At 40.1% G+C, this 23,503-nt stretch overlaps 2 protein-coding genes across 2 annotated transcripts in view; one reads left to right on the forward strand and one right to left on the reverse strand.

Moving 5' to 3' along the window:
* phkb (phosphorylase kinase, beta) overlaps positions 1–22,114 on the reverse strand; it is a 56,747-nt gene extending 34,633 nt beyond the window's left edge. The window contains 9 exon segments of the mRNA XM_023995260.2: positions 3,466–3,529; positions 6,902–7,017; positions 9,004–9,033; positions 9,036–9,086; positions 9,186–9,293; positions 10,688–10,787; positions 13,613–13,751; positions 18,330–18,416; positions 22,008–22,114. Coding sequence (XP_023851028.1) covers positions 3,466–3,529; positions 6,902–7,017; positions 9,004–9,033; positions 9,036–9,086; positions 9,186–9,293; positions 10,688–10,787; positions 13,613–13,751; positions 18,330–18,416; positions 22,008–22,071 — 759 coding nt within the window. The 5' untranslated portion in view covers positions 22,072–22,114.
* Positions 22,115–22,163: 49 nt separating this feature from the next.
* itfg1 (integrin alpha FG-GAP repeat containing 1) overlaps positions 22,164–23,503 on the forward strand; it is a 132,259-nt gene continuing 130,919 nt past the window's right edge. The window contains 3 exon segments of the mRNA XM_070445376.1: positions 22,164–22,558; positions 23,014–23,098; positions 23,310–23,449. Of these exon segments, the coding sequence (XP_070301477.1) occupies positions 22,375–22,558; positions 23,014–23,098; positions 23,310–23,449 (409 nt within the window). The 5' untranslated portion in view covers positions 22,164–22,374.

Raw genomic sequence — 23,503 nt, forward strand, 5'->3', positions numbered from 1 at the left:
TTACTGTGAATTCAGCTAGGAGGATGAAGTGCTGCACACACTCAGAGCCTCCAACGTCTCACCTGCCGCCTCTGCAGAGCAAAACCAGCTACGAAAGCAGCAATATTACAACCTTACTCTTACAAAAGAGTCAGTATTGCCCGACCATTTGATATTTGAGTACAAAGCTAAAAAGCATTGTGTTTCTATGCTTTGAGCAGTGCGGGGGCACTCCAACCATGAAGGGCCATCCAATCACCTTGATACCACATCATGTTGTTAGACTGCAAACTCTTTGCCCACGGTATGATTACATACCCTCCAGCCCCTCTGTTGAAATGAGGGTCTGAGTGCTTTTTCTGGGTTAGTTTACTGTACTATTTCTGGATTAACACATCTCACAAAATGTATGTTACAAATGTTCCCGGACACGTGTCTTCACTAACACCTCAACAATGTTCACATTAAGGCAAAAAAAAGAAAAAAACGTACTATCTAAGCAGTTTCTGCACAATGCATTATGTATGCTGCTTTCAAACAAGCCAACCAAAGCTTTTAGACATCAGAGTGACTCAACAGGCCTGCTTGAGTGATTTACTGTACATACTGCAGGGTTTGGTGGAATGGGATGTAAATGATTGTGACAGCACAGAACGTGGTCTCCACTGTGACCTACGCTTCTTAGTACCGCACCTTTATTGATTGCACTCCACATTTTGCTGTGAAGCAGGCAGTCACTTAATAAGCTGACAACCCACACATAAAAGCTGGGTAAAGTTAGTGATTGGCTCCCTCTCGACCATTGTGCTCTGGCTAGTCATTGATTGGCTGTTGCCTCTAAGGAACACAGCTGGGGAGAGTCACTGATCATGGCTTATTCTCAGTTGAAAATCATCTGGAGGAAGTCAGAGGGGCACTGAGAGCTGGCCATCATTAATAACCCTATGTGATGACTCATAGCCAGTCCATCCCCACACCGCAGCCCCAGACACACCAGCCACTACTATACTACTGCCTAATGACAMGAACCAAACCCAGTGGGGCACAGAGTTGAATCTAAAACTCTGATCATCAATGAGTCCATTTAACATGATTGGTAGTGGATTAATTAGATGAAGAAGGAGGCGGCTAAGGAGAAGAGCCCTTCATTAAATCACTGATAACTGTAGCAAGAGACTATAGCAATCATAAGGTGCCTTCAGAAAGTATTCACAACCCTTGACCTTTCCTACATTTTGTTTTGTTACAAAGTGGGATTAAAATGGATTTAATTGTAATTTTTGTCAACAATCTACACAAAATACACAAAAGACAATTATGAAAAATAAAACATGAATATATCTTGATATCTTATTCAACCRCGAGTCAATAAATGTTAGAATCACCTTTGGCTGCGATTACAGCGGGAGTCTTTCTGGGTAAATCTCTAAGAGCTTTCCACAACATTTGCCCTTTATCCTTTTCAAAGATTCTTCAAGCTCTTTCAAATTGGTTATTGATCATTGCTAGACAACCATTTTTCAGGTCTTGCTATAGATTTTCAAGCAGATTTAAGTCAAAACTAACTCGGCCACTCAGGAACATTCACTGTCTTCTTGGTAAGGAACTCCAGTGTAGATTTGGCCTTGTGTTTTAGGTTACTGTCCTGCTGAAAGGTGAATTCATATGCCAGTGTCTTGTGGAAAGCAGACTGAACCAGGTTTTCCTCTAGGATTTTCATTTTATCCAAAAAAACTCCCCAGTCCTTAATGATTACAAGCATACCCATAACATGGTTGTAATTTCCCCAAACATAACACTTTGTTCTCAGGACAAAAGGTTAATTGCTTTGCCACATTTGTTGCGGATTACTTTAGTGCCTTGTTGCAAACAGGATGCATGTTTTGGAAATTTTTTATTCTGTACAGGCTTCCTWCTTTTCACTCTGTCAATTAGGTTAGTATTGTGGACTAACTACATTATTGTTGATCCATCCTCAGTTCTCCTATCACAGCCATTAAACCTCTGTGAAATCCCAGAGCGGTTTCCTTCCTCTTTGGCAACMGAGTTAGGAAGGACGCCTGCATCTTTGTAGTGACTGGGAGTATTGATACAGCATCCAAAGTGTAATTAATAACATCATCATACTCAAAGGGATATTTAATGTCTTCTTTTWATAATTTTTTAACTCATCTACCAATAGGTGCCCTTTGTGAGGCCTTGGAAAGCCTCCCTGGTCTTTATGGTTGAATCGGTATTTGAAATTCACTGCTCGAGGGACCTAATTGTATGTGTGGGGTACAGAGATGAGGTACAGTAGTCATTCAAAAATCATGTTAAACACAATTATTGCATTTTGCAACTTACATTTTTACTCTTGAACCTATTTGGGCATGCCATAACAAAAGGGGTTGAATAGTTACTGACTCCAGACTTACTGACTCCAGATTTTCATTATGAAATAATTTGTACAAAATGTAAAAACATCATTCCACTTTGACATTATGGGGTAATGTGTGTAGGCCAGTGACAAAAAAACGATCAATTTAATCCATTTTAAATTCAGGCTCTAACACAGCAAAAATTATGAAAAGGTCAAGGGGTTGTGAACGCTTTGTGAAGGAACTGTATATCACTATGGGTAAGATATTCTCCTTTCATGGTAGGTTCACATGGGACACAATGTTGMTGTTGTGCTGTATTTGCTTGAAATGCGTCATGCTGTGTGCATGAACGAACAAAATGGAAAAGAAAGAAATCTGTTGAGAGAAAAACAAGAATGTTAAGTGGAAGTTGTTCAGTTTTCCAATCCATTAGCACATATAATGGATGTTCACATTCCTGTCTTTACTTCCTCTAGACAGCAAAACAAATGAATCCTACAAATGGCTGATCCAGAAAGGAGCAAGGAAATCAAGGAAATGGGAACAGCAGTAATCTATCAAAGCTGTTAGTGCATAGACATCTAGCTAGTCAGCCCTGAGTACAACACAAGCCCACTCAATAAAACCCCTGAGTGTATGGTTCACTTTCCACACACAGAAAATGATGATATCAGGTCATTTGCATCACATCACCGGCTTCAAGCTGCATCACATCCACACGCACAATTGGCCCAGCGTCAGCCCGGGTTTGGCCGGGGTAGGCAGTCATTGTAAATAAGAATTTGTTCTTAACTGACTTGCCTAGTTAAATAAAGGTTAAATAATACAATTTAAGTATATATTAAAGAATTTCTGATGAATTCAATCTCTGAGAACTGTTGTGCTATTATCATCTATAAGATCTTGAAGATGGATGGTGATGTAATGGGACTCCCAATTTGAAGCATAAAATCAGTTACACACTATCTATAATGCAATCTTAATGCATCAGACGCTGTTACACCAGAGGTGAATACACAGTTCGGTCATTAAAATCCTAAACTCTTATCTTCAGAGTAAGTGAGGACAATGGCTAGGTCTCTGAATGTGAATGTGGATGAAAGTTGGAGAATAAATCAAATACCTGATTCCCAAACAGGTTAAATCCATTGATAGCCTCGAGAGCAGCTTTGGCCAGCCCCACAGAACTGCAAAAGAAAGAACATGTTTCAGAAACCCAATATAAACCTGAAAGCACTGTCTAAGGTATTTATAATTGAAATACCATAGGCTACACATTTTCTGTTCTGTTRTATAGCGCCAAGTTACATGCAAGGCTAACATGCACTGGTTACTTTATATTCAGTTYAAGTCGGAAGTTTACATACACCTTAGCAAAATACATTTAAACTCCATTTTTCACAATTCCTGACATTTAAGCCTAGTAAAAATGCCCTGTCTTAGGTCAGTTAGGATCACCACTTTATTTTAATAATGTGAAATGTCAGAATAAGAGAGGAATGATTTATTTAAGCTTTATTCCTTTCATCACATTCCCAGTGGGTCAGAAGTTTACATACACTTAATTAGTATTTGGTAGCATTGCCTTTAAATGTTTAATTTGGGTCAAACATTTCAGATAGCCTTCCACAAGCTTCCCACCAATATGTTGGTGAATTTTGGCCCATTTCTCCTGACAGAGCTGGTGTAACTGAGTCAGGTTTGTAGGCCTCCTTGCTCGCACACGCTTTTTCAGTTTCTTCCCACACATTTTCTACAGGATTGAGGTCGGGGCTTTGTCATGGGCCAATCCAATACCTTTACTTTGTTGTCCTTAAGCCCATTTTGCTACAACTTTTGGAAGTATGCTTGGGTCATTGTCCATTTGGAAGACCCATTTGCAACCAAACATTAACTTCCTGACTGATGTCTTTGAGATGTGGCTTCAATATATCCACATACTTTTCCTCCTCATGATGCCATCTATGCTGTTGAAGTGCACCAGTCCCTCCTGCAGCAAAGCACCCCCACAAACATGAATGCTCGCCACCCCGTGCATTCACGGTTGGGATGGTGTTATTTGGCTTGCAAGCCTTCCCTTTTTTCCTCCAAACAAACATGGTCTTTATGGCCATTATGGTCATTTTGTTTCATCAGACGCGAGAGGACATTTTCTCAAAAAGTAAAATCTTTGTCCCCATGTGCAGTTGCAAACCGTAGTCTGGCTTTTTTATGGCGGTTTTGGAGCAGGGCTTCTTCCTTGCTGAGCGGGCCTTTCAGGTTATGTCGATATAGATACGCTTGTACCCCGTTCTCCAGCATTCAACTTGCCTGGTTGATTTGCACTTGACAAGAGTTTCTAGGAATCTCCTTCCTGAGCGGTATGACGGCTGCGTGTCCCATGGTGTTTTATACTTGCGTTCTATTGTTTGTACAGATGAATGTGGTACTTCAGGCGTTTGGAAATTGCTCCAAGGATGAACCAGACTTGTGGAGGTCTGCAATTCTTTTTCTGGGGTCTTGGCTGATTTCTTTTGATTTTCCCATGATGTCAAGCAAAGAGCACTGAGTTTGAAGGTAGGCCTTGAAATACATCCACATGTACACCTCCAATTGACTGAAATTATGTAAATGAGCCTATCAGAAGCTTTTTTCTGGAATTTTACAAGCTGTTTAAAGGCACAGTCAACTTAGTGTATGTAAACTTCTGACCCACTGGAATTGTGATACAGTGAATTATAAGTGAAATAATCTGTCTGTAAACAATTGTTGGAAAAATMATGTGTCATGCACAAAGTACATGTCCTAACCAACTTGCAAAAACTACAGTTTGTTAACAAGAAATTTGTGGAGTGGTTGAAAAATMAGTTTTAATAACAACCTAAGTGTGTGAAAACTTCCGACTTCAACTGGAGATACTTTATAAAGGGGGGTTTGGTTAAACTTTTTATGAACCCCCTATGTACAAGGCACATGACACCCAAAACAAACACTCCTTGACTTGTAATGAGCCTTACATTTATACTGTAAAGTAAGTATACATTTGAATGGTTTAATAATGTAATGAAAACAGATGACTCGTAGATATAACTGTTGAGGAGAGGGGGCTGAAATCATTGTGCACTTTACTATGCAGAGAAAATAGCAGTGGATTTCCTTTCCCTCTTAATAGCGCTCTATAAAATAAGAAGACGACGTGGCAAGGAMAGTTGCAAGATATGCCGACAAATAAAAAGGTGTTCAATCCCGCAAACAGAGCCCAAACCGATACAAAAATGCAGAAAAATAACAGAACATAGTTGAAACCAGCTTTCCGAAACACAACTTCAGCTCCCTCTCTGACAAAATCAGCAGCAATGATCACAATCAAGCAACATGAGGCCTTTTTGAAAGTCGATTGATTTTCTGTCCGAACTTGCCTGGACATAATGCGTAYGAGCTGTCAACAGTTCTGAGTGAGTGTGACGCCTTGGTCGAAGGTTTAAAACATTGAATGTGCACACAGCGCTGTAGTTTCAGGGAGCAGSGTGGGCATTGGTTTGATAATAGTAACAAGTTGCAGACAACAAGCACYACACAGTATCTTGTCAGACAATTTTTACAAAAGGGAGAAACATACATACACTAACGTARTATTCTACGATGTAATTAATCCTGACTGATGTTGACAGCTTCTGTCAACACGTCCCAATGAGTGCAGTCCGGATTAAACCTACTATAGAGTGGACTTAAATTAGAAACCTAACACAGTTGAACAAAGCAAAATATTAGAATGAAGTTGCTCTATATTTTAACTTGGCGAGAGATTGCCAAGGGGTAACCAAGCTCGATAGGACTACAGCTTAGCCATTTTTGCAGAAACTCGATACCATCTAGGATTGATGACATTAACATTGTTTTATAATGACTGCCATTTTCCTTTCAGCCGAGCTTGAATGTCATGATTCAATTCTCTAGATGAAGGCATTCATCACAGCTTTCCCTGACACTCAGCCACACACAGGCATACGTACCCATCGGCAGTCTGGTACACTGAGTTAATGGAACAGTCCCCCCCCCCTCCATTGTAACCGCGCCTGAAACTTGGTGAATGACTCCGCATGAAGATAATGAACTCAGAAAGTATTTGCATGTAAAAAGTTGTTATTCTGCCCCCGCAATTGCTCTCTGTTTACATTACTGCATATTAATGTGTATTATGGAAACTGAACTACAAATCAGTCATTCTGAATTTGACTAACMGACATGGTGTCGAATTACTGTCTATGTAGAATGCAAAGCCAGATTTTTTCRCTAGGAAATGGTGGTGAGTTGCAAACAACTTTCCTACATTCTTTAGGAGAAACCAATGTTTTCCAGAGATAAGGGACAGAGGAAACAGAATCATTATCGAGGTCTTGAGAGAGGGAGAGGCAGTTCTACTGCTCGAATGATAGGTCATCGACATTACCTTTACTATCCTAAAATATATCCTCTTTGTTTTTGTGGAGAGATGAACACATTCCATGTGTGGAGACTTACGAGCAATGTGTTAATATCTCTATAAATCAARGTATTCACTAGAGGAGGAAAAYACAGACCTGGAGTGCAGCTCAGTGCTTCCGTTGTTGTACTTGCTCCCTCTCTCCCACATTCCAAAGTCAGGCACTCTGTACGCCCTCTCTACACAGAACACCAGGTTCTGGATGAAAGATACCTGCAGAGGTAGAAAACATGACAATGTCACATGAACGAGATCTCTCAATCTCAACATAGAACGCTTTCTCCCTGGAATCATACTGTACTGTGTCATCATATTGTCAAAAGAAGAGCTCATGCAACTRCGGGAAGAATGTACTCACATTTAAATGGAATACATTATTCTCCAATAACTCTCATTTCATGCACATTTTCAATAAGTTATTTATTCAATAAAACACATTAACATTTTGCCCTTGATGGAATTAACATTCATGTTAAAAGACAAACATCACCCAGTCACATGGGTAGTCAAAACCATGTCCTTAATTTCATCTGGAACAAGGAGGAATGGCTCTTCTCTATGTGCAGAATGAGACAACAAGAGAGAAGGAAACTTCACAAAAATATTTTAAAATTATGACTTTGAGGCCATGAAGGAAAAATMTGAAAGTACTGGGGGAGATGTGACTGACAACATGGAAACAGAGAGAGCCTAAAGCATACAAAAATGGGACAGGCAAGGAGGGAAGACAGGGAACTAAACAGAGSCACTGAAATAAGGACATTGCGGGTTATTTTATTTTGGGCTTTAATAGAATGATTAATGTAAGGATCTTTATGGCCTTTTTATAAAAAAAAAAAAGTACAACAAACCATACAAAAGACAACATACAGACTCACACAAACATCAACGACATCACACCTGCTCAGACCCACCTGCTCTCACCCCTCTCTCCTCAAACTGCACCATTTTGTTCCTCTCTGTCGCCCACGCTCTTTCAATATTTAGATAAAGAAGCATATGATTTTTCCATTTGTCTTAACGATTGAGGATCTTTCTGGTATCTTGATAGTACCATAGCGCATACACAAAACACACATATAAGCACACACTCAAAGCATCTACCTGTATTAATACTTCAATGCAGATTCAATTGAATTGAACTTCGTCGGGAAAATATACTGAACCACTGCTAAGAGCAAAAATTGGACTAATGAGAATACCAAAAGATGCATTTAAATGCCYGTGCAGAAATAACACACATTAAGAGTCCTATTTCCTGTTTATTTGTTCTGATGTAGATTAATAAAAGGATGTATGCTCGTTGATTTCATGTTCATGCCCTTTACTTGTATTACGCAGCTCAATAAGCACTATTTAAAATGTGTAAATTAGGTCTGCTTTGCAAATAGGACTGGCCCCATTGAAGCTACACAGGCAATTTGTTTGCCGTTGGGATAGAAAAATATATATATATTTAATGTGAGGCTTTCCTTTTCTGTAAACAAAGTGAATGCTCACTGTAATTGCTTCAGGGCATAATGTTCTAGAACAGCTCTATTTTTGAAGATAAGTCTGGATAAACAAAAGCTTTTTCTGAAGGCAATAATTTCACCCCTGTGCCTAAAAGTAAATCTCCCAGTGAGCAGACAACTGAATTAAGAGATGGAATTAATGAATTTCAAATCTCCCAAAGGGCTATGAAAACAGCCACCTTAAAGTACCACTATAACGAATGAGTTACTATTACTTTAGCTGTCCGTTTTACTAGGCCTCCAACTCAATAACTTGCTCACTAATGAAAAAGGGTGCTGAATAAGTTAGTGTAAGTCAAGAGGCAGGTGTATTGAATTTTAAAACTGTTACATAGTCATCAAATCATCACATGTAAATACCTGCGTTTCTAAAGATGCACGGACCGTTAACAACTGCTTATTCAGCTGCTGCCTCTACTATCACTATTAACTGTCTCAGGGCACTTTGGCACACCGGAGCTTTCTTGGCTTGCGTCGTTTATAGTCTTGTCCGTATGTTCGTTTCTGCTCCCTGTTGACACTGGGTTTCCCCTTAGGTTGATCATACTTTAAGGTGCCCCCCCCCCCCCCCCCCCCCAAATCTAAATCACTACGAAGAAGCCATGCTGCGTGAGAGTCCGTGCTCCGCAAGACAGATGTGTTCATTCCGAGAGAGAGGTCACGTGACTAGGCCAGTGGGCCGTACCTCATCCGTGTTGTAGATGATCTGGAGGCCGGGGAGCAGATCATCTCCACCAAATAGAGCAGGAACAGGGACAAGGCATCAATCTGACGGAGGGAGACGGTATTTACAATGGTGAAGAACGTAAGACCGGAATCCGCTCAGACTTCATTCGTTACCTTGACAATGTTTGTGAGAGGGTTTACCTGTAGGTGATGGTAGTCATCGTAGGACAGGATCTCATCTCCTGTGTCTACATTGAATATTGAGTGCAGGCACTTGGAGGGGCTGGGGTCCTGTTTGAATTCCTCCACCTGAAATAGAATGAAGGTGAAGAAAGAGAGTGAAAGGAAGCGAAAAAGAGAGAAAAAAGGCAAATAAAAGAGGATTCAGTACATAACATATTTTTTATATATATATATATATATATTACTTACTGGGCATCTTTCCATTATTTATTCTACCCTCACAAAAAGGTACATGAAGTGAAAACCGGGACTAGGATGGTTCATGGATATTCCACTGCGCCATCACTAGGACACATACTAGAATTATCCTTGAATGGCTCTGAAGACATGAGCAAACCACTGGTATGCATGAATGTATCTGTAAATATTGCAAACAGACATACCATTTATTTGTATCGTGGTGCATTAAGCCATTCTTGAGTCATGCCAAAGACGTACACATATGACTTCTCCTCAAAAACCATCCCGGGTCAGAATTGCATGATTCACATAGAGTAATACACTCCGTTTGAGTTTGCTTCACACGGTGCATTATTTTGTGCCAACATTTGGCACTGACCGAACCAATAACTGTTGCGTTCCAAAATAGCCTAACATTTGTATTGAAAGTGCATTTCCACAATAGTGCAGTTTATGAATCTTGTCAAATGTCACTGTGTGTCAGTGAGTGTGTGTGATCTTAGCGTTAAATGGTTCCGGAGTTAAATCTGTCAGAAAACATTTGAGAAGCTTGTGTTGTGTGGCTAATTCGTTAAGACTGTGTTTAGTTTCATTGGTACATTGTGGTAAACTTTGATGCCCTCTCTTTAATGCCTTTAATGGCTCTGTAGTTTTTTTTATTTGATCAAATGTGCTTCCTAGTCCCTCTGTACTGTGGGTCCATTAAAAATGGCATGTTCACTGTGAATGCCAGAGACAGATGTTAATGAGCGCTGCACTGTGTAATTAACTGAATAAACGGTGCATTATAATTAAGACACAGAAAAGCTTTCCCATAAATTAGGTCGTCAAGGTCATGAGTAAATGAAACAAAACAATTTCAAAAGGCAACAGAGATGTGCAATTACAGACCAGAACAAGACCTGTGTTCTATTGTACTAAAGCTGTAATTATGCTTTCATAGAGGTCTTTAAACAATATAAACGCTGCTATTTTGACTGAACGGTCTGCTCAAATACTTTACACAAAAGTGTTCTGTGAGGCAAAAACCATTTGGAAACCTCTATATTATTCCATCCACATAGAGATAAAACCAGTCCAATCGTGAGATAGTAAACCACTGAAGCGTGAGAACAGAGAAGATCAGTAAAAGGACAGAGATCTTTATCTCCCCCCCCATTAGTGACAGTTTCTGTGTTTGCTAAAAATCTATATTCATTACTGGATAATGGCATTTGTTTAGATRATTAAGAATGAACTACAGTGTTTCCTGTGGTCTGACGTTTCGTTTGTGGACTCACCTTGTCAGACTGGCGCATGTAACAGTAGAGGATACCCCTCATGCACTTGATGGCTGAGTGCTCCAACTCATGGGTGCGTCCCATYTCATCATCGATGCGTCTGCACGTCAGGGTTGATCGTCGCCATGTGCCACAATGAGATGGAGAAAAACGTCCCAATGAGCAGAAGAGCATATTAAATCATCCTACTTCACCGCACAAAATTACTAGGGTCTGGTTATCCTGTCTGTGCATACATTAATGGTACATATTAAATGMAGACAACTAATGTATTTGTACACAGTCATAGACAGGTTTTAAATCATTTTAGGACATTAATGACAGTTGTTATTCCTTTGTCCTCCAAAAGCATAAGACAAGCAAGGACATACTACATTCCACCTGATCTCTCATCAAAATCATCCAAATGCTTCCAGTATACTATTGACATAATCAATGGCATCTACAGTGCATTCGGAAAGTATTCAGAACCGTTCCCCTGTTCCACATTTTGTTACGTTACAACATTCATCTATGGATTAAATAAAAAAAAAATCCCTCAATCTACACACAATAACAAAGCGAAAACAGGTTTAGACATTTTTGCAAATTTGGTCAATAAAAAACAGAAATACCTTATTTACATAAGTACTCAAATCAAATCATATTTGTCACATACGGCAAATACAACAGGTGTAGACCTTACAGTGAAATGTTTACTTGCAAGCCCTTAACCAACAATGCAGTTAAGAAAAAATGTGTTAAAGTATTTACTAAATATTTATTTACTAAAAAAAATAACAAAATAACAACAAAAAAATAAACTGAAGTAAAAAATTAAATAAAAAAGAATTAAGAAGCAACAATAAAATATCAGTAGCGAGGCTATATACAGGGGGTACCGGTACAGAGTCAATGTGCAGGGGCACCGGTTAGTCGAGGTAATATGTACATGTAGGTAGAGGTACAGTGACTATGCATGGATAATAAACAGAGTAGCAGCAGCGTAAAAATGAGGGTGGGGGGGACAATGCAAATAGTCTGGGTAGCCATTTCATTAGCTGTTCGGGAGTCTTATGGCTTGGGGGTAGAAGCTGTTTAGAAGCCTCTTGGACCTAGACTTAGCGCTCCGGTACCGCTTGCCGTGCGGTAGGCAGAGAGAACAGTCTATGACTGTGGTGGCTGGAGTCATTGGCTAGTTTATGGGCCTTCTTCTGACACCACCTGGTAAAGAGGTCCTGGATAGCAGGAAGCTTGGCCCCAGTAATGTACTTGGCCATACACACTACCCTCTGTAGTGCCTTGCGTTCAGAGGCCAATCAGTTGCCATACCAGGCGGTGATGCAACCAGTCAGAATGCTCTCGATATTCAGACCCTTTGCTATGAGACTCGAAATTGAGCTCAGGTGCATCCTGTTTCCATTGATCATCCTTGAGATGTTTCTACAACTTGATTTGAGTCTGTGGTAAATTCAATTGATTGGACATGATTTGGAAAGGCACACACCTGTCTCCCACAGTTGACAGTGCATGTCAGAGGAAAAACCAAGCCGTGAGTTCGAAGGAATTGTCCGTAGAGCTCCAAGACAGGTTTGTGTTGAGGCAAAGATCTGGGGAAGGGTACCAAAACATATCTGCAGCATTGAAAGTCCCCAAGGGGTCTGAATACTTTCAGAAAGCACTGTAAGTAGATCTCGTGTATGTTTTCATTAATGACATTCACTTACTTCGAAACATACATTTCCACCAGTGCAGTAGACTTACTAGACACACAGACATGGGCATCTGCCCATCCATCCACCCATTTACTTCAATCTAGAGCACCCACTCCAATCCTCTCTCTAGTCACATGGAGGGTAAAGTAATGGTTTGGGCCTGTGCTGTCAGATTGGAGTCGTCTTAATTAAATTCCTGTGACAATGCTAATGGGAAGAAACCATGACWGATGAGTAGGACCCTCTGGTCTACTTGAACATTCATTTTTACTCTCGTGTCCCCTTGGAGAAAAAATGCACACCAGTGGAGAACGTCCCTGACTATTTTGAGTATCTCAGAACTCCCCTTGAACTTGAGCCCTCAGTGTATGAAGTGAAGGACACATTACTACAAAGAAAAAAGTGACCTGTTTTATAATCAGATACAGAATCAACAGAATGTCTGAAGGTGAGAGCATTGTGCCTAGAGATTAGAGAAAAATTTGAAGGAAATATGGTGCTGTTGACGCCCCCCCCCCCCCCTCCCTCTGCCCTCAGAACAGACTCAATTTGTCGGGGCATGTACTCTACAAGATGCCAAAAGCATTCTACAGGGATGCTGGCCCATGTTGACTCCAATGCTTCCCACAGTTGTGTCAAGTTGGCTGGATGCCCTTTGGGTGGTGGATCATTCTTGATACACACGGGAAACTGTTGAGCGTGAAAAACCCAGCAGCGTTGCAGTTCTTGACACAAACCGGTGAGCCTGGCACATACTGCCATACCCCGTTCAAAGGCACTTCAATGTTTTGTCTTGTCTATTCGCCCTCTGAATGGCACACATACACAATCCATGTCTCAATTGTCTCAAGGTTTCAAAATCCTTCTTTAACCTGTCTCCTCCCCTTCATCTACACTGATTGAAGTGGATTTAACAAGTGACCTCCATAAGGGATCATAGCTTTCACCTGGTCAGTCTATGTCATGGAAAGAGCAGGTGTTCCTAATGTTTTCTGCACTCTGTGTAGTCTGGATGCTGCAGCAGCAGCAGTACATGCCAATGCGCAGCACCCCCTTGGCATTACAAAAGCTGTCTGCTTTGATTAAGAATATCGGTCCCTGATGGAGCCCATTAACTAAGGTTGTACTAGATTCATTACTAAGATCAACTTTAATATACAGTGATCTAAGGTGGCTGTAGATGTGTGTGTGTGTGTGTATGTGTGTGTGTGGGTGTGTGTGTGGGTGTCACCTGTAAGCTATAGCCAGGGCCCAGGAACTGGCTGCACAGTACAGGGAGTCCCGCACCTTGGCTTCCTTGCAGCTGGAGCATGTCTTGGTAGGGAAGAGGCCAGTGGTAGGGCTTTGGTAGTTCAGAATGGTGGTCTTCACTAGAGAGAGAAACAAGGGAGATACAGGTGATCCCTCAGCCTTTAAAGGCTCAGTACAGTCAGAATTATATTTTTCCTGTGTTTTGCATAATATTGTCCAACAGCTGATGAAACTAACATTGATCAGTGTTATTTCCTGAGAGTTGCTGGTTAGAAATACCATCTACACAGGAGCTTCTAATCAGCCTGTTTGCATGGGTGGGAGTTTAGGCTTGCCTGGTGACATAACCATGTAGTTAATTGGTTAATAGACCAATAACAAAGAGAGTTCCAAACCTCTCTCCCCACTCAGACCACTCCCAGATAGTCCTAGCTAAATTCTTGCTTGCTAAATAGTTTTTTGTCCATTGTGGTAGACAACTGTTACAGTAAGTTACCCAGAAATTATTTTATATATTTTTTTWAAATCAGAAAATMGTGAAATGGAATGCAAAATAAAGGTATGTTAAGCAGCTGTATATTGTGTAGTTATTGCTGTAAAACCAGACATCCTAATAAGGTGTGTCACTGCACATGTGAAGGTGACAATAACTTTGTCTTCAGGTCACATACTGTACATTCCAGAGTGACACAAATGTTTGTCTTCATGCAAATCCTTTTAAATATTATTTTGTTTAAATAAAGTCACACTAAAACAGAAGGCCTGGAATCACAGGAATGTATTTGTCACCACACCACACCACCATCTACCCCTTCCCGTCCTCCCTCCCGATGAATAATCTGTCTGAACAGGGTACTTCATTTTTCATCACCGCGTTATGCCAGAGCAAATGAAGGGGACATCCATTCTGCCAGATCGTTTGTTACAGAGAGTCCGGGTCAATTAAAAAGAGACAAAGTCAGCATAGCCAGGATAAAGAGGTGGAGGGAATTAAGCAGAATATGAATAAACCCTTCACTAACTCTGCAGTGACAATTACTTTGACCCCAGAGGATGCTTGGGAAAAAACACATTAAAAAAAGTACAGTGCCTCTTCTGACTAGGATTCATATGTTATTAACCAGAGTTAAAAAGTACCATTGTATTGGAGTTTCCCCTGGCATTGTGAATGTAAAAAGAAAGCAGATTGAAAAACAGCAAAATTGCTGTGTTATTTTCCCGCCTTTTCTCCCCACATGCTCTGGACCGTTTATTATTTTGTTTCCAACAATACTTCCTTGTTATACTATGATATTGCCAGTCCAATCAAATATGTGTATGATAATATAAATAACAAACGCCAGAATTGGAAACGCCAACCTATTTCTCCTCACCAACGCTGTGAACTAGCTTTTAGTGAGCACTTACCAGTAGATTAACAGATTTTAGGCACGTTCTTCAACCGGATGTTCAAACCAGCACCGTTTCTGTTCTTTCGCTGAACCCGGGCCAGTTCAGATGTGTGAGATTATGGTTGTTTTGCCCTGTGTTTTTACCTAGTTATTATGGTATTGGCCAATATATTATTCTGTACTTTCTCTCAACTAATTTTCAAAATGTATCATTTGTAGGCTATTGTAAATAACCTCTGGATCCAGTCTGCTCATCACCTGCACTGTTTAATAAATACCACCTATTTGGACCTGATCCTCTTACTCTTCGACTCAACTGTTGATGCTCCGAGCCCAACTAACTCGGCAGCCGGGTCCATAAATGTAACCTACCTTGACTCACTTTTCTCACATGCAATCTCCGTTTTAGATTTGGAAAAGGCAATATAATCTATTTGAGGCACATCAAAGAGGAAAATTATTATTCTCTAACTCCAAAGACACAACAGCACTCTAGATGCAAATAAACTGAGGTTGGAGTTGCTCAGCCTCATATCATCCACCAACCTAATGTCCCACTAAATCAACAGCTAACGCTTTAGACACAGTCTATTTCTTAGAATGGGCCATTCCTCTGCTCCCAGATAGTTAGTGAAAGAAAGAAAGAAAAAAAGAGAAGAGAAAGGAGAGAGAACAAATGAGAGGTAAGAGACCTCCACAACAAAACATAAAACTTGCTCTACCATTTCTTAATCTCCCCGAGCCAGTCAGATAGCAGCCCTGCGCCTCCACTATAATCAAGTGGGAGAATAAAATAAGAGGCACTGGAGTGTGGCCACATTACCACATAAATAAGAAACCTGAAACCCGCACAGGAGAAAAAGAAGACAAACTGTGAGGGACAGTGATGTCGTTTGCTCAGAAATGAGAGAGAATAAGTCCACACTGAATCATAAGCGCATGTAATGCCACTGGCTTTACAACTGCACAATTTTTTTGTAGATAATAGAGAAAGATCTGAGTCGTCATTTCCTTACCCATGAGGTTCAAAAAAAGGCATTCATCCACTGGCCTGTGCATTGGCGATAACAACTGCTGCTTTGCTCCCTGCTTAAATTGCTGCGTACCGACCACAAAATGAAGCAAGAACATGTCAACATATTGTCATCTCACGGACAACGTTTCTGAGAGAGCAACAGGTGGCTTGATGCATGTTACTGTTACAGTACTCTTTCATACATTGCTAGTAGAACAAAAATCACTCACCAAGGGCAATCTCAAGCTTTCAGAATTTCGACCAATCTGACTGAGCAGAAAAAGGCATGGGAAAAGCACCGTGTAAAATATTACTAGAATATAGCCTGACGGCACACAAAAAGTGTGCCGTCACATTATTCCAAAAGCTAAAATTGCATCCGTTTACTGTGAAGAACAAAACATGCACCAAACATATAAAAGCTACTTGTGGTATCGTGAACGCAAAATTCATGAGTAATGAGAGAGATTCATTTTCACCCGGGGAGCTCAGGTGGTGAGAAACACTGATAGGTTGTTCTCTTTAGGGATGTCTGTCACCATGACTTCACACTGCAGGACTGGTTTCAGATGAGGGACCAGTTGCTCCCCTAGTGCTTTTCCTGTAGCATCCTCATTTCAACCTAGACAGCCTGTGAAATAACCCTCACTTCTGGYAAACGTTTCTCATCAAAATAGTATGCTGTCCTTTTGTCTTTATACTAGCCTATGGGAGGCGGATACAAACACAATACAACCCTTTGGATTTTCAAACATGAAACCATATTGATAAACTATGCTCCCCAAAAACATGGGCAATATCTTTGACACCTCATTGAAGCATCTTTGTTGCCCGTCTTCAGTAGAACAAACATGTATTTCTTCTTTCTTCAAATAGGCTCACAACATAAAATATAATAGAAGCTGTATTGCCCTTGAAAAGTAATTTGTCTTGAACATAGATATTGCATTTAGACCACAGCCCCAGGTCACAGCAAAGCACATATCAACAATATCCTTCATAGAATGACTATGTAATACAATACACTTCCTCTGTTTCCACAATGAGCAAAGGGAGTTCTTTGCCTTTAAAGAAGAAAGCCATGAAATAAGTTGCCACGCTGTATCCATGCCACCCTGTTATCACCACAACTGACCAATGGGGTGTGACATGTCTGCCAATGGTACGGTAACCTGTGAAAATTGTGTGGCCTGACTCAGACAGACTCAGATTAGAGTCTATGGGCTCTATTTTCGGCTGGTGTTAAGGCAGCGCTAGTGTCAAACGCACGTTAGTTTGAAATTTCGTCATGTAAAAACTGGCGCKCTGGCATTTTCCAGCCCCAACGCCAGGTTCGTCAATTTATCTGTCTTAAATGTCAGCTTGCTTACGCTGAGATGGACATGGTGGAAATATTTGAGGTGTGTCCTTAAAAACATGATCCAAAGTGCTAATTTCAGGCAGCGCTGATAGAGATATTTAAGACCAATCAAAAGCTGGTTTTAGCAGTAATGCAGTTGGTTATGGTACAATTTTGACAGTGGAAACGCAGCCTATCCAGCCGGGATGCACACTGCTCATGGAACAAGAGTAGCCTAATGTGCTTTTGGCGCCTGTATACTTCGTATTTAGAAACATAAAAAACAAATATGTTATTACATTTAGTATTATTTGATTAAAAACCAAGCATAGCCTCCCCTCCTCTCAATTAAGGGTTTTTGTGTGCCCAATGCAATTGTGAAGTAGTCACGACAGTCGATAAAGGACTTGGCTCCTGAGACCGCTTGGAAATAAATCTTAAAATCACCAAAGCTTTATTCAAATATCAAGTCTGAGAGGAGTAAAACAGTGAGCTGACATTCACTTTTTATCTATGCATTGTAGGCAGGCCCACATTATTTTAGCCATGCWGGTCCKGTTTTGGATTTATAGATGTGCGTAAAACCCTCCATATTCTGCATTGTTTTAATATTATATGCCCACAGAGAGAACTTATGTTGCCTGTAAGTGTGACATAGCCTATTTAAAACAAGTTGTTTCTTTGTTTTGTTTCTAATTTGAATTAGAATTATTAGTTATCTTTTTAGGCCTTGATAATTGTGAGATTTTCTCTATTTTCACTCTTAGATTTGTGTTAGGGCTCTATTTTAACAAACCTAAGAGTAACATACAAAAATCTATCCATATTTCAAACACAAATACTTTAAAGCTACAAGTAGAAAAATAAACTTGAAAAGGACCTCACCTTTGAGAAGATCTTCAAAACAAGGATTTTAAATAGTAAGTACTTGAAACATAATCACAGTGCTTACCTGCATTGTAGTAGCGATCAAGTCTCTCCCATAGTGGCTCATCCTCCCGGTGGAGAATGGAGAGCTTAAGAGGTTCATAGATGGAGCCTGAGGAGAGATACAAAACACTATTATTTACAGAACATTCATTGCTGAGCCAGAGCTCAATTGGAGGTCATTTGTTCATGTCTCAGGCGCRTCTGTGGTACTTTCCCACACTCTCTGGAGAAACACACTACAGTAATTATATGTCATAGAAAGACCCCCATGAACACTTGGGGAGTAGTAGGCTGTAAGACTGATGCTACAAAAGGTTTCTAGTTATCAGCAATTCTATCTCAAATCTTCAGAAGCAAATGTATTTAGACCTAAATGCTAAACATATTTGACAGAATGGTTTTAGATAATGCTGTTAATGAAGACTTAAGCTACACACGGTACTGAAGAACATCCTCATAAACACATTGTCAAAATAATTCAGTATCGGCCATTTTTTGTGATTTCCGTCAGAATACAATGAACAGTCCTGGTCACACAAAAACCACAATGCATTGACGCATGCAATCACGACAAGGCCCCATTTCCAACTCACATTTAGTCACTGTAAATATCAAAACAAATCTCCAGCATGAAGTGTGATTTCCTACGCTGAGCACAAATGTAAAATATAATGGAACTTGCCACCATTTCAAGCTTTCTTCAGAGCACAGTGAATTTCAGGGGAACCCCATCTGTTGGACCACTATTTCAGACACATTTTTACTTTGGAGTGATTTACATTTTAATGGGATCAATCTTGGGTCAATACCTCAGGTACTGAAAAAAATATCCACATTTCCAGTCAAATTACCATAATTTCCATCAGCTTTTAAGTGGTAGGGACAAAGCCATCGCTTTTCAAGATAACTCTGCAAAGGCAGCGTGAGGCTAATATGCAAATMAAAGGTTTTATTTAATTTCTACTGAATAGAAACACGGATCGAAGTATGTGGTTGCTTGGAAATATATTGTGTGATTAACTTCACTGAGAGAGTTCAATATTTGTTAATACTAGGTTGAGTATTGTATACTGGTTAGTATAATTTTCTATTTCCATTAAACAGTATAATGGTTGTACTATATTTGGTGGAAACCATAGGGAGAGACTGCGAATCATAGGTGCAGCAAAAAAGTGAATTATAACAACTTGGATAATTTTTAGATACAGTAGTGTATACCCTATTTTACCTCACAAAATCTACCCCATGAATTGAACATAGCAGCCTATATCCACGACGGGTATATTGGTATAGCATCCTGACTAAGCCACGTAGACAGCATTAATAATAGTGTATCACAGCATTTTCAGCATATCATACCATTCACCTGAAGAAAACTGAACACAGGAGGTTGGTGGTACCTTAATTGGGGAGGACAGGCGTGTGGTAAATCCTGATGCGGAAAAGTTTCCATGTGTTTGATGCCATTCCATTTGGTCCGTTTTAGCCATTATTTTATTTTACCAGGTAAGTTGACTGAGAACACAGTCTCATTTACAGCAATGACCTGGGGAATAGTTACAGGGGAGAGGAGGGGGATAAATGAGCCAATTGTAAGCTAGGGATGATTAGGTGACCATGATGGAATGAGAGCCAGATTGGGAATTTAGCCAGGACACCAGGGTTAACACCCCTACTCTTACAATAAGTGCCATTGGATCTTTTAGTGACCACAGAGAGTCAGGACACCTGCTTAACGTCCCATCAGAAAGACGGCACCATACACAAGGCAATGTCCCCAATCATTGACCTGGGGAATTGGGAGAAAAAAAATTGACCAGAGGAAAGGGTGCCTACTACTGGCCCTCCAACACCACTTCCAGCAACATCTGGTCTTCCATCCAGGGACTGACCAGAACCAACCCTGCTTAGCTTCAGAAGCAAGCCAACAGTGGGATGCAGGGTGGTATGCTGCTGGCCATCCTCCCCTCAGCAGCCTCTACTGAAACTGGCATATGATACTAGGGTGGTATAGTAATACAAAAATCTGGCTGGCATGATTATTCATTGAAATGTATCATTTGGAGTGGGGTCATCCTGCTAATTTTCTCATATAATGATATACAGGAATTACACTCGATTGAATCAAAATTCTGTTCAACCCAATTTGAAAGTTTTGGGGTTTGGGTGTGCTTTGCAACCTCTTAAAAAAAAAAAAAAAAACGTATTTTGCCAGTTAAGTTGATTGAGAACACATTCTCATTTACAGCAACGYCCTGGAGAATAGTTACATAAGCTCAATTCACTACTTACCATATCTTTTAAGTTTCCGAGGAGCTTTGGAAATCTCACATTCCGAACTGGCCATTTTCAAAAGGTGATGTAAAGGGCAATCGTCTCTGAGCTAAATTACYAATCTACAGCAATTCACAGGAGGGTTAGTAGAGCGGATTAAGAAAAAAAAAATCAATCATAAATCACATAGCAAGTTAATATTTGGTGGCTACAAAACAGACAAATGACAACACATTAAWATGCCATGTAGCCTACAATGATSATTAAAAGATTAGCCTACTTGGAAATTATTTGTATGTTGGCATATGATGGGTAAGATGAGTTATGACGGTTTGAATTAGCCTAATGTCTGAATGTGTCTGTTTTCAAATACAGTCTGCTGTTGTGCTATCCCCAAAAAGTTCATAAATGTGTATACATATTTTCAGGCATTCATTCGTCAAACTATTATGTTTTTTATGAGTGATACTTAACAAATGAAAACTATTATGATGATAAAGTATTTCTTAAATAACCAACTATTGCATGAGGCATTTAATTGACAGCAGGCTTGATTAACCATTGATCATAATCAAAATCAGTATACGAGCTTTATGACTTCAGATCGAAAACATGGACATAGGCAAAGCCCGCGAGTGATTACACCTCCCACCCCCTTGCTCAAGGGCACATTAACAGATTTTTCACCTAGTCTACTCAGGGATTCAAACCAGCGGCCTTTCGGTTACTGGCCCAARGCTCTTAACTGCTAGGCTACCTGCCATATTTMATCGTGTCTCAATATAATCAAGGTATGAAATTATTGTTATTTTCCAATATAATCTCTTTCGGACTCCAGATGATTCACACGACAAAAAAAAACGGGTCGCGGCTGAATCTAGTTTCCTACCCCTGCACTGTCTATGTGAACAGGTTGCCATGTTGGCTAGTGTAATGGCAGCACGCCTGATAAACGAGGAACATAGTCTACATCAGAGGAGGCTGGTGGGAGGAGCTATATGAGGACTGGCTCACTGTAATGGCTGGAATGGTATTCAAATGGAGTCAAACACATATAAACCACATTTAATTTATTCCATTCCAGCCATTACAATGAGCCCGTCCTCCTATTGTTCCTCCCACCAGCCTCCTTTGGCCTACATGTACATATATTCTCGTTCAGTATGATAACATTGCTGTTTTATGTAGCCTAACACAAACGACAAGGGTAGAAGCAACACCTGATGTGAAGTTCCTAAAATAGCTTCAGTAGCTGCAAACGTATAAGCTTGACCTTTCATGCTCATGCAAGCCCGCTATTGCGGCTATAGCAGGCAAGGAACTGATATAACGTTAATCTGTTTCGTTTGTTTTTCACTCAGGACATTCACAGAGGTTTGCAGAAAAACAACAAAAAGGCATGTTACAATAACACACTATGTCAAACCTGAACGTTTTTGTCTGGCTTTGATTTCCAGGAGTTTCCTGCCGACATCTCCCAAGCTTGACATGTTGGTTSGTTCTCTGTGTTTACCAAGTGACAGTACGTTGCGACACTGCAGTAAACTAGGAAGCGCTGATGGTGTGACGTCACACCACCCCTTTTATGAACATGTCAATAGTCTTTCTACCTCTTGTGCCAATTATGTTCTTTAACTTTATACATACGACTAAATAAGGCTGTAGATTTTTTTCTCTCACAAGTGTCAAACCCCACTCGTTTAGGCTTAAGGCATTGCTTGCTGTCAATTCACCATCTGCCGAAAACGAYCACTGCACTGCAGTATTCCAGTTTGTGGTGTTTGAATTGAACTATGAGGATGTGGATATTGTTTATCAATATTTTTACATTTACTGTGTATTTTGCAGGGAAGTATTCAGCATCTGCTCTTCAAGATGTAACAACTGACTTGTTCGGGTCTGAAAATCATGGCACTGTGGCTGCTTTTGGCGATTTCAACTCGGATAAACAYACAGATATTTTCATCATCAGAGAACGTGAGTAGCTAACGTTYGCTAGCTGGCTAGAATACTGTTCAGTGTTTTGCATTGCCTTTTCAATAGGATACATTTCGCTAGTGAATAATATAGAAACTTTAGCTAGATACTAGATGAGGWTATTTGAATTATTGACATTTGCTGTGCATGTGTTCCAAAAACTCATAAGATGCTAGCTAATCTAGCAGAGCAATGAAAACAGTGATGACGTAGAAATCTATTTTCTCTGCTTTGAAAAGCTGTTTGGTGTTCAACGCATTACCTACATTACAAGACACAGTAGCCTAGTAACTAGATTGAAACAAAAGCATAAAATGGGTCCAGATCTCTCACCAATGAATGTATTTCATTGAATTAGTCACTGCATTGTTGATATGGTTTTGTGACTGCTGTGGTGACTTTGAAATTGAGTATTGTGTGCATTGTTTTTATTGCATATTTCATTGAACTTTCAGAATCTGAGTTGGTGATATTCTTGGCTGATCTGAAAGCCCCATACTTCAAGCCAAAAGTACATATCACTAAAAATGATTTGCCCGTGTAAGTTTCTAATTTTATTCTCTCAATTGTACTAGTGCACACATCACTTCTCATCTTGAAGCATCAATAATTCCACGTTGTCCAGTCAAACTCCGTGGGTTAGGGTAGATTGACACAAGATGATTTTAGCTGTCACTGAGAAAAGCCCTATGCTATTCTTTACTGGCTTATATCAACAGCTGGCACTCTGTAAATATCTTTCCTCTCTCAGCAATTGTATCATAACCGGTGTTGTTCCCGGAGACTACGATGGAGATTCTCAGATGGATGTGCTTCTTACAGTTCAGCTCAAGACCAAGGCCACCTCAGACACAATGGTTTTTGTATTCTGGGGAAACAACCAAACCCTGGGTAAATTGTTGRTTTATTAGGCCTAGATTCAGGCTTATGGAATACAAAGAAATA

The sequence above is a fragment of the Salvelinus sp. IW2-2015 genome, linkage group LG10 (genome assembly GCF_002910315.2).
Source record: "Salvelinus sp. IW2-2015 linkage group LG10, ASM291031v2, whole genome shotgun sequence".
Lineage (NCBI taxonomy): Eukaryota > Metazoa > Chordata > Actinopteri > Salmoniformes > Salmonidae > Salvelinus > Salvelinus sp. IW2-2015.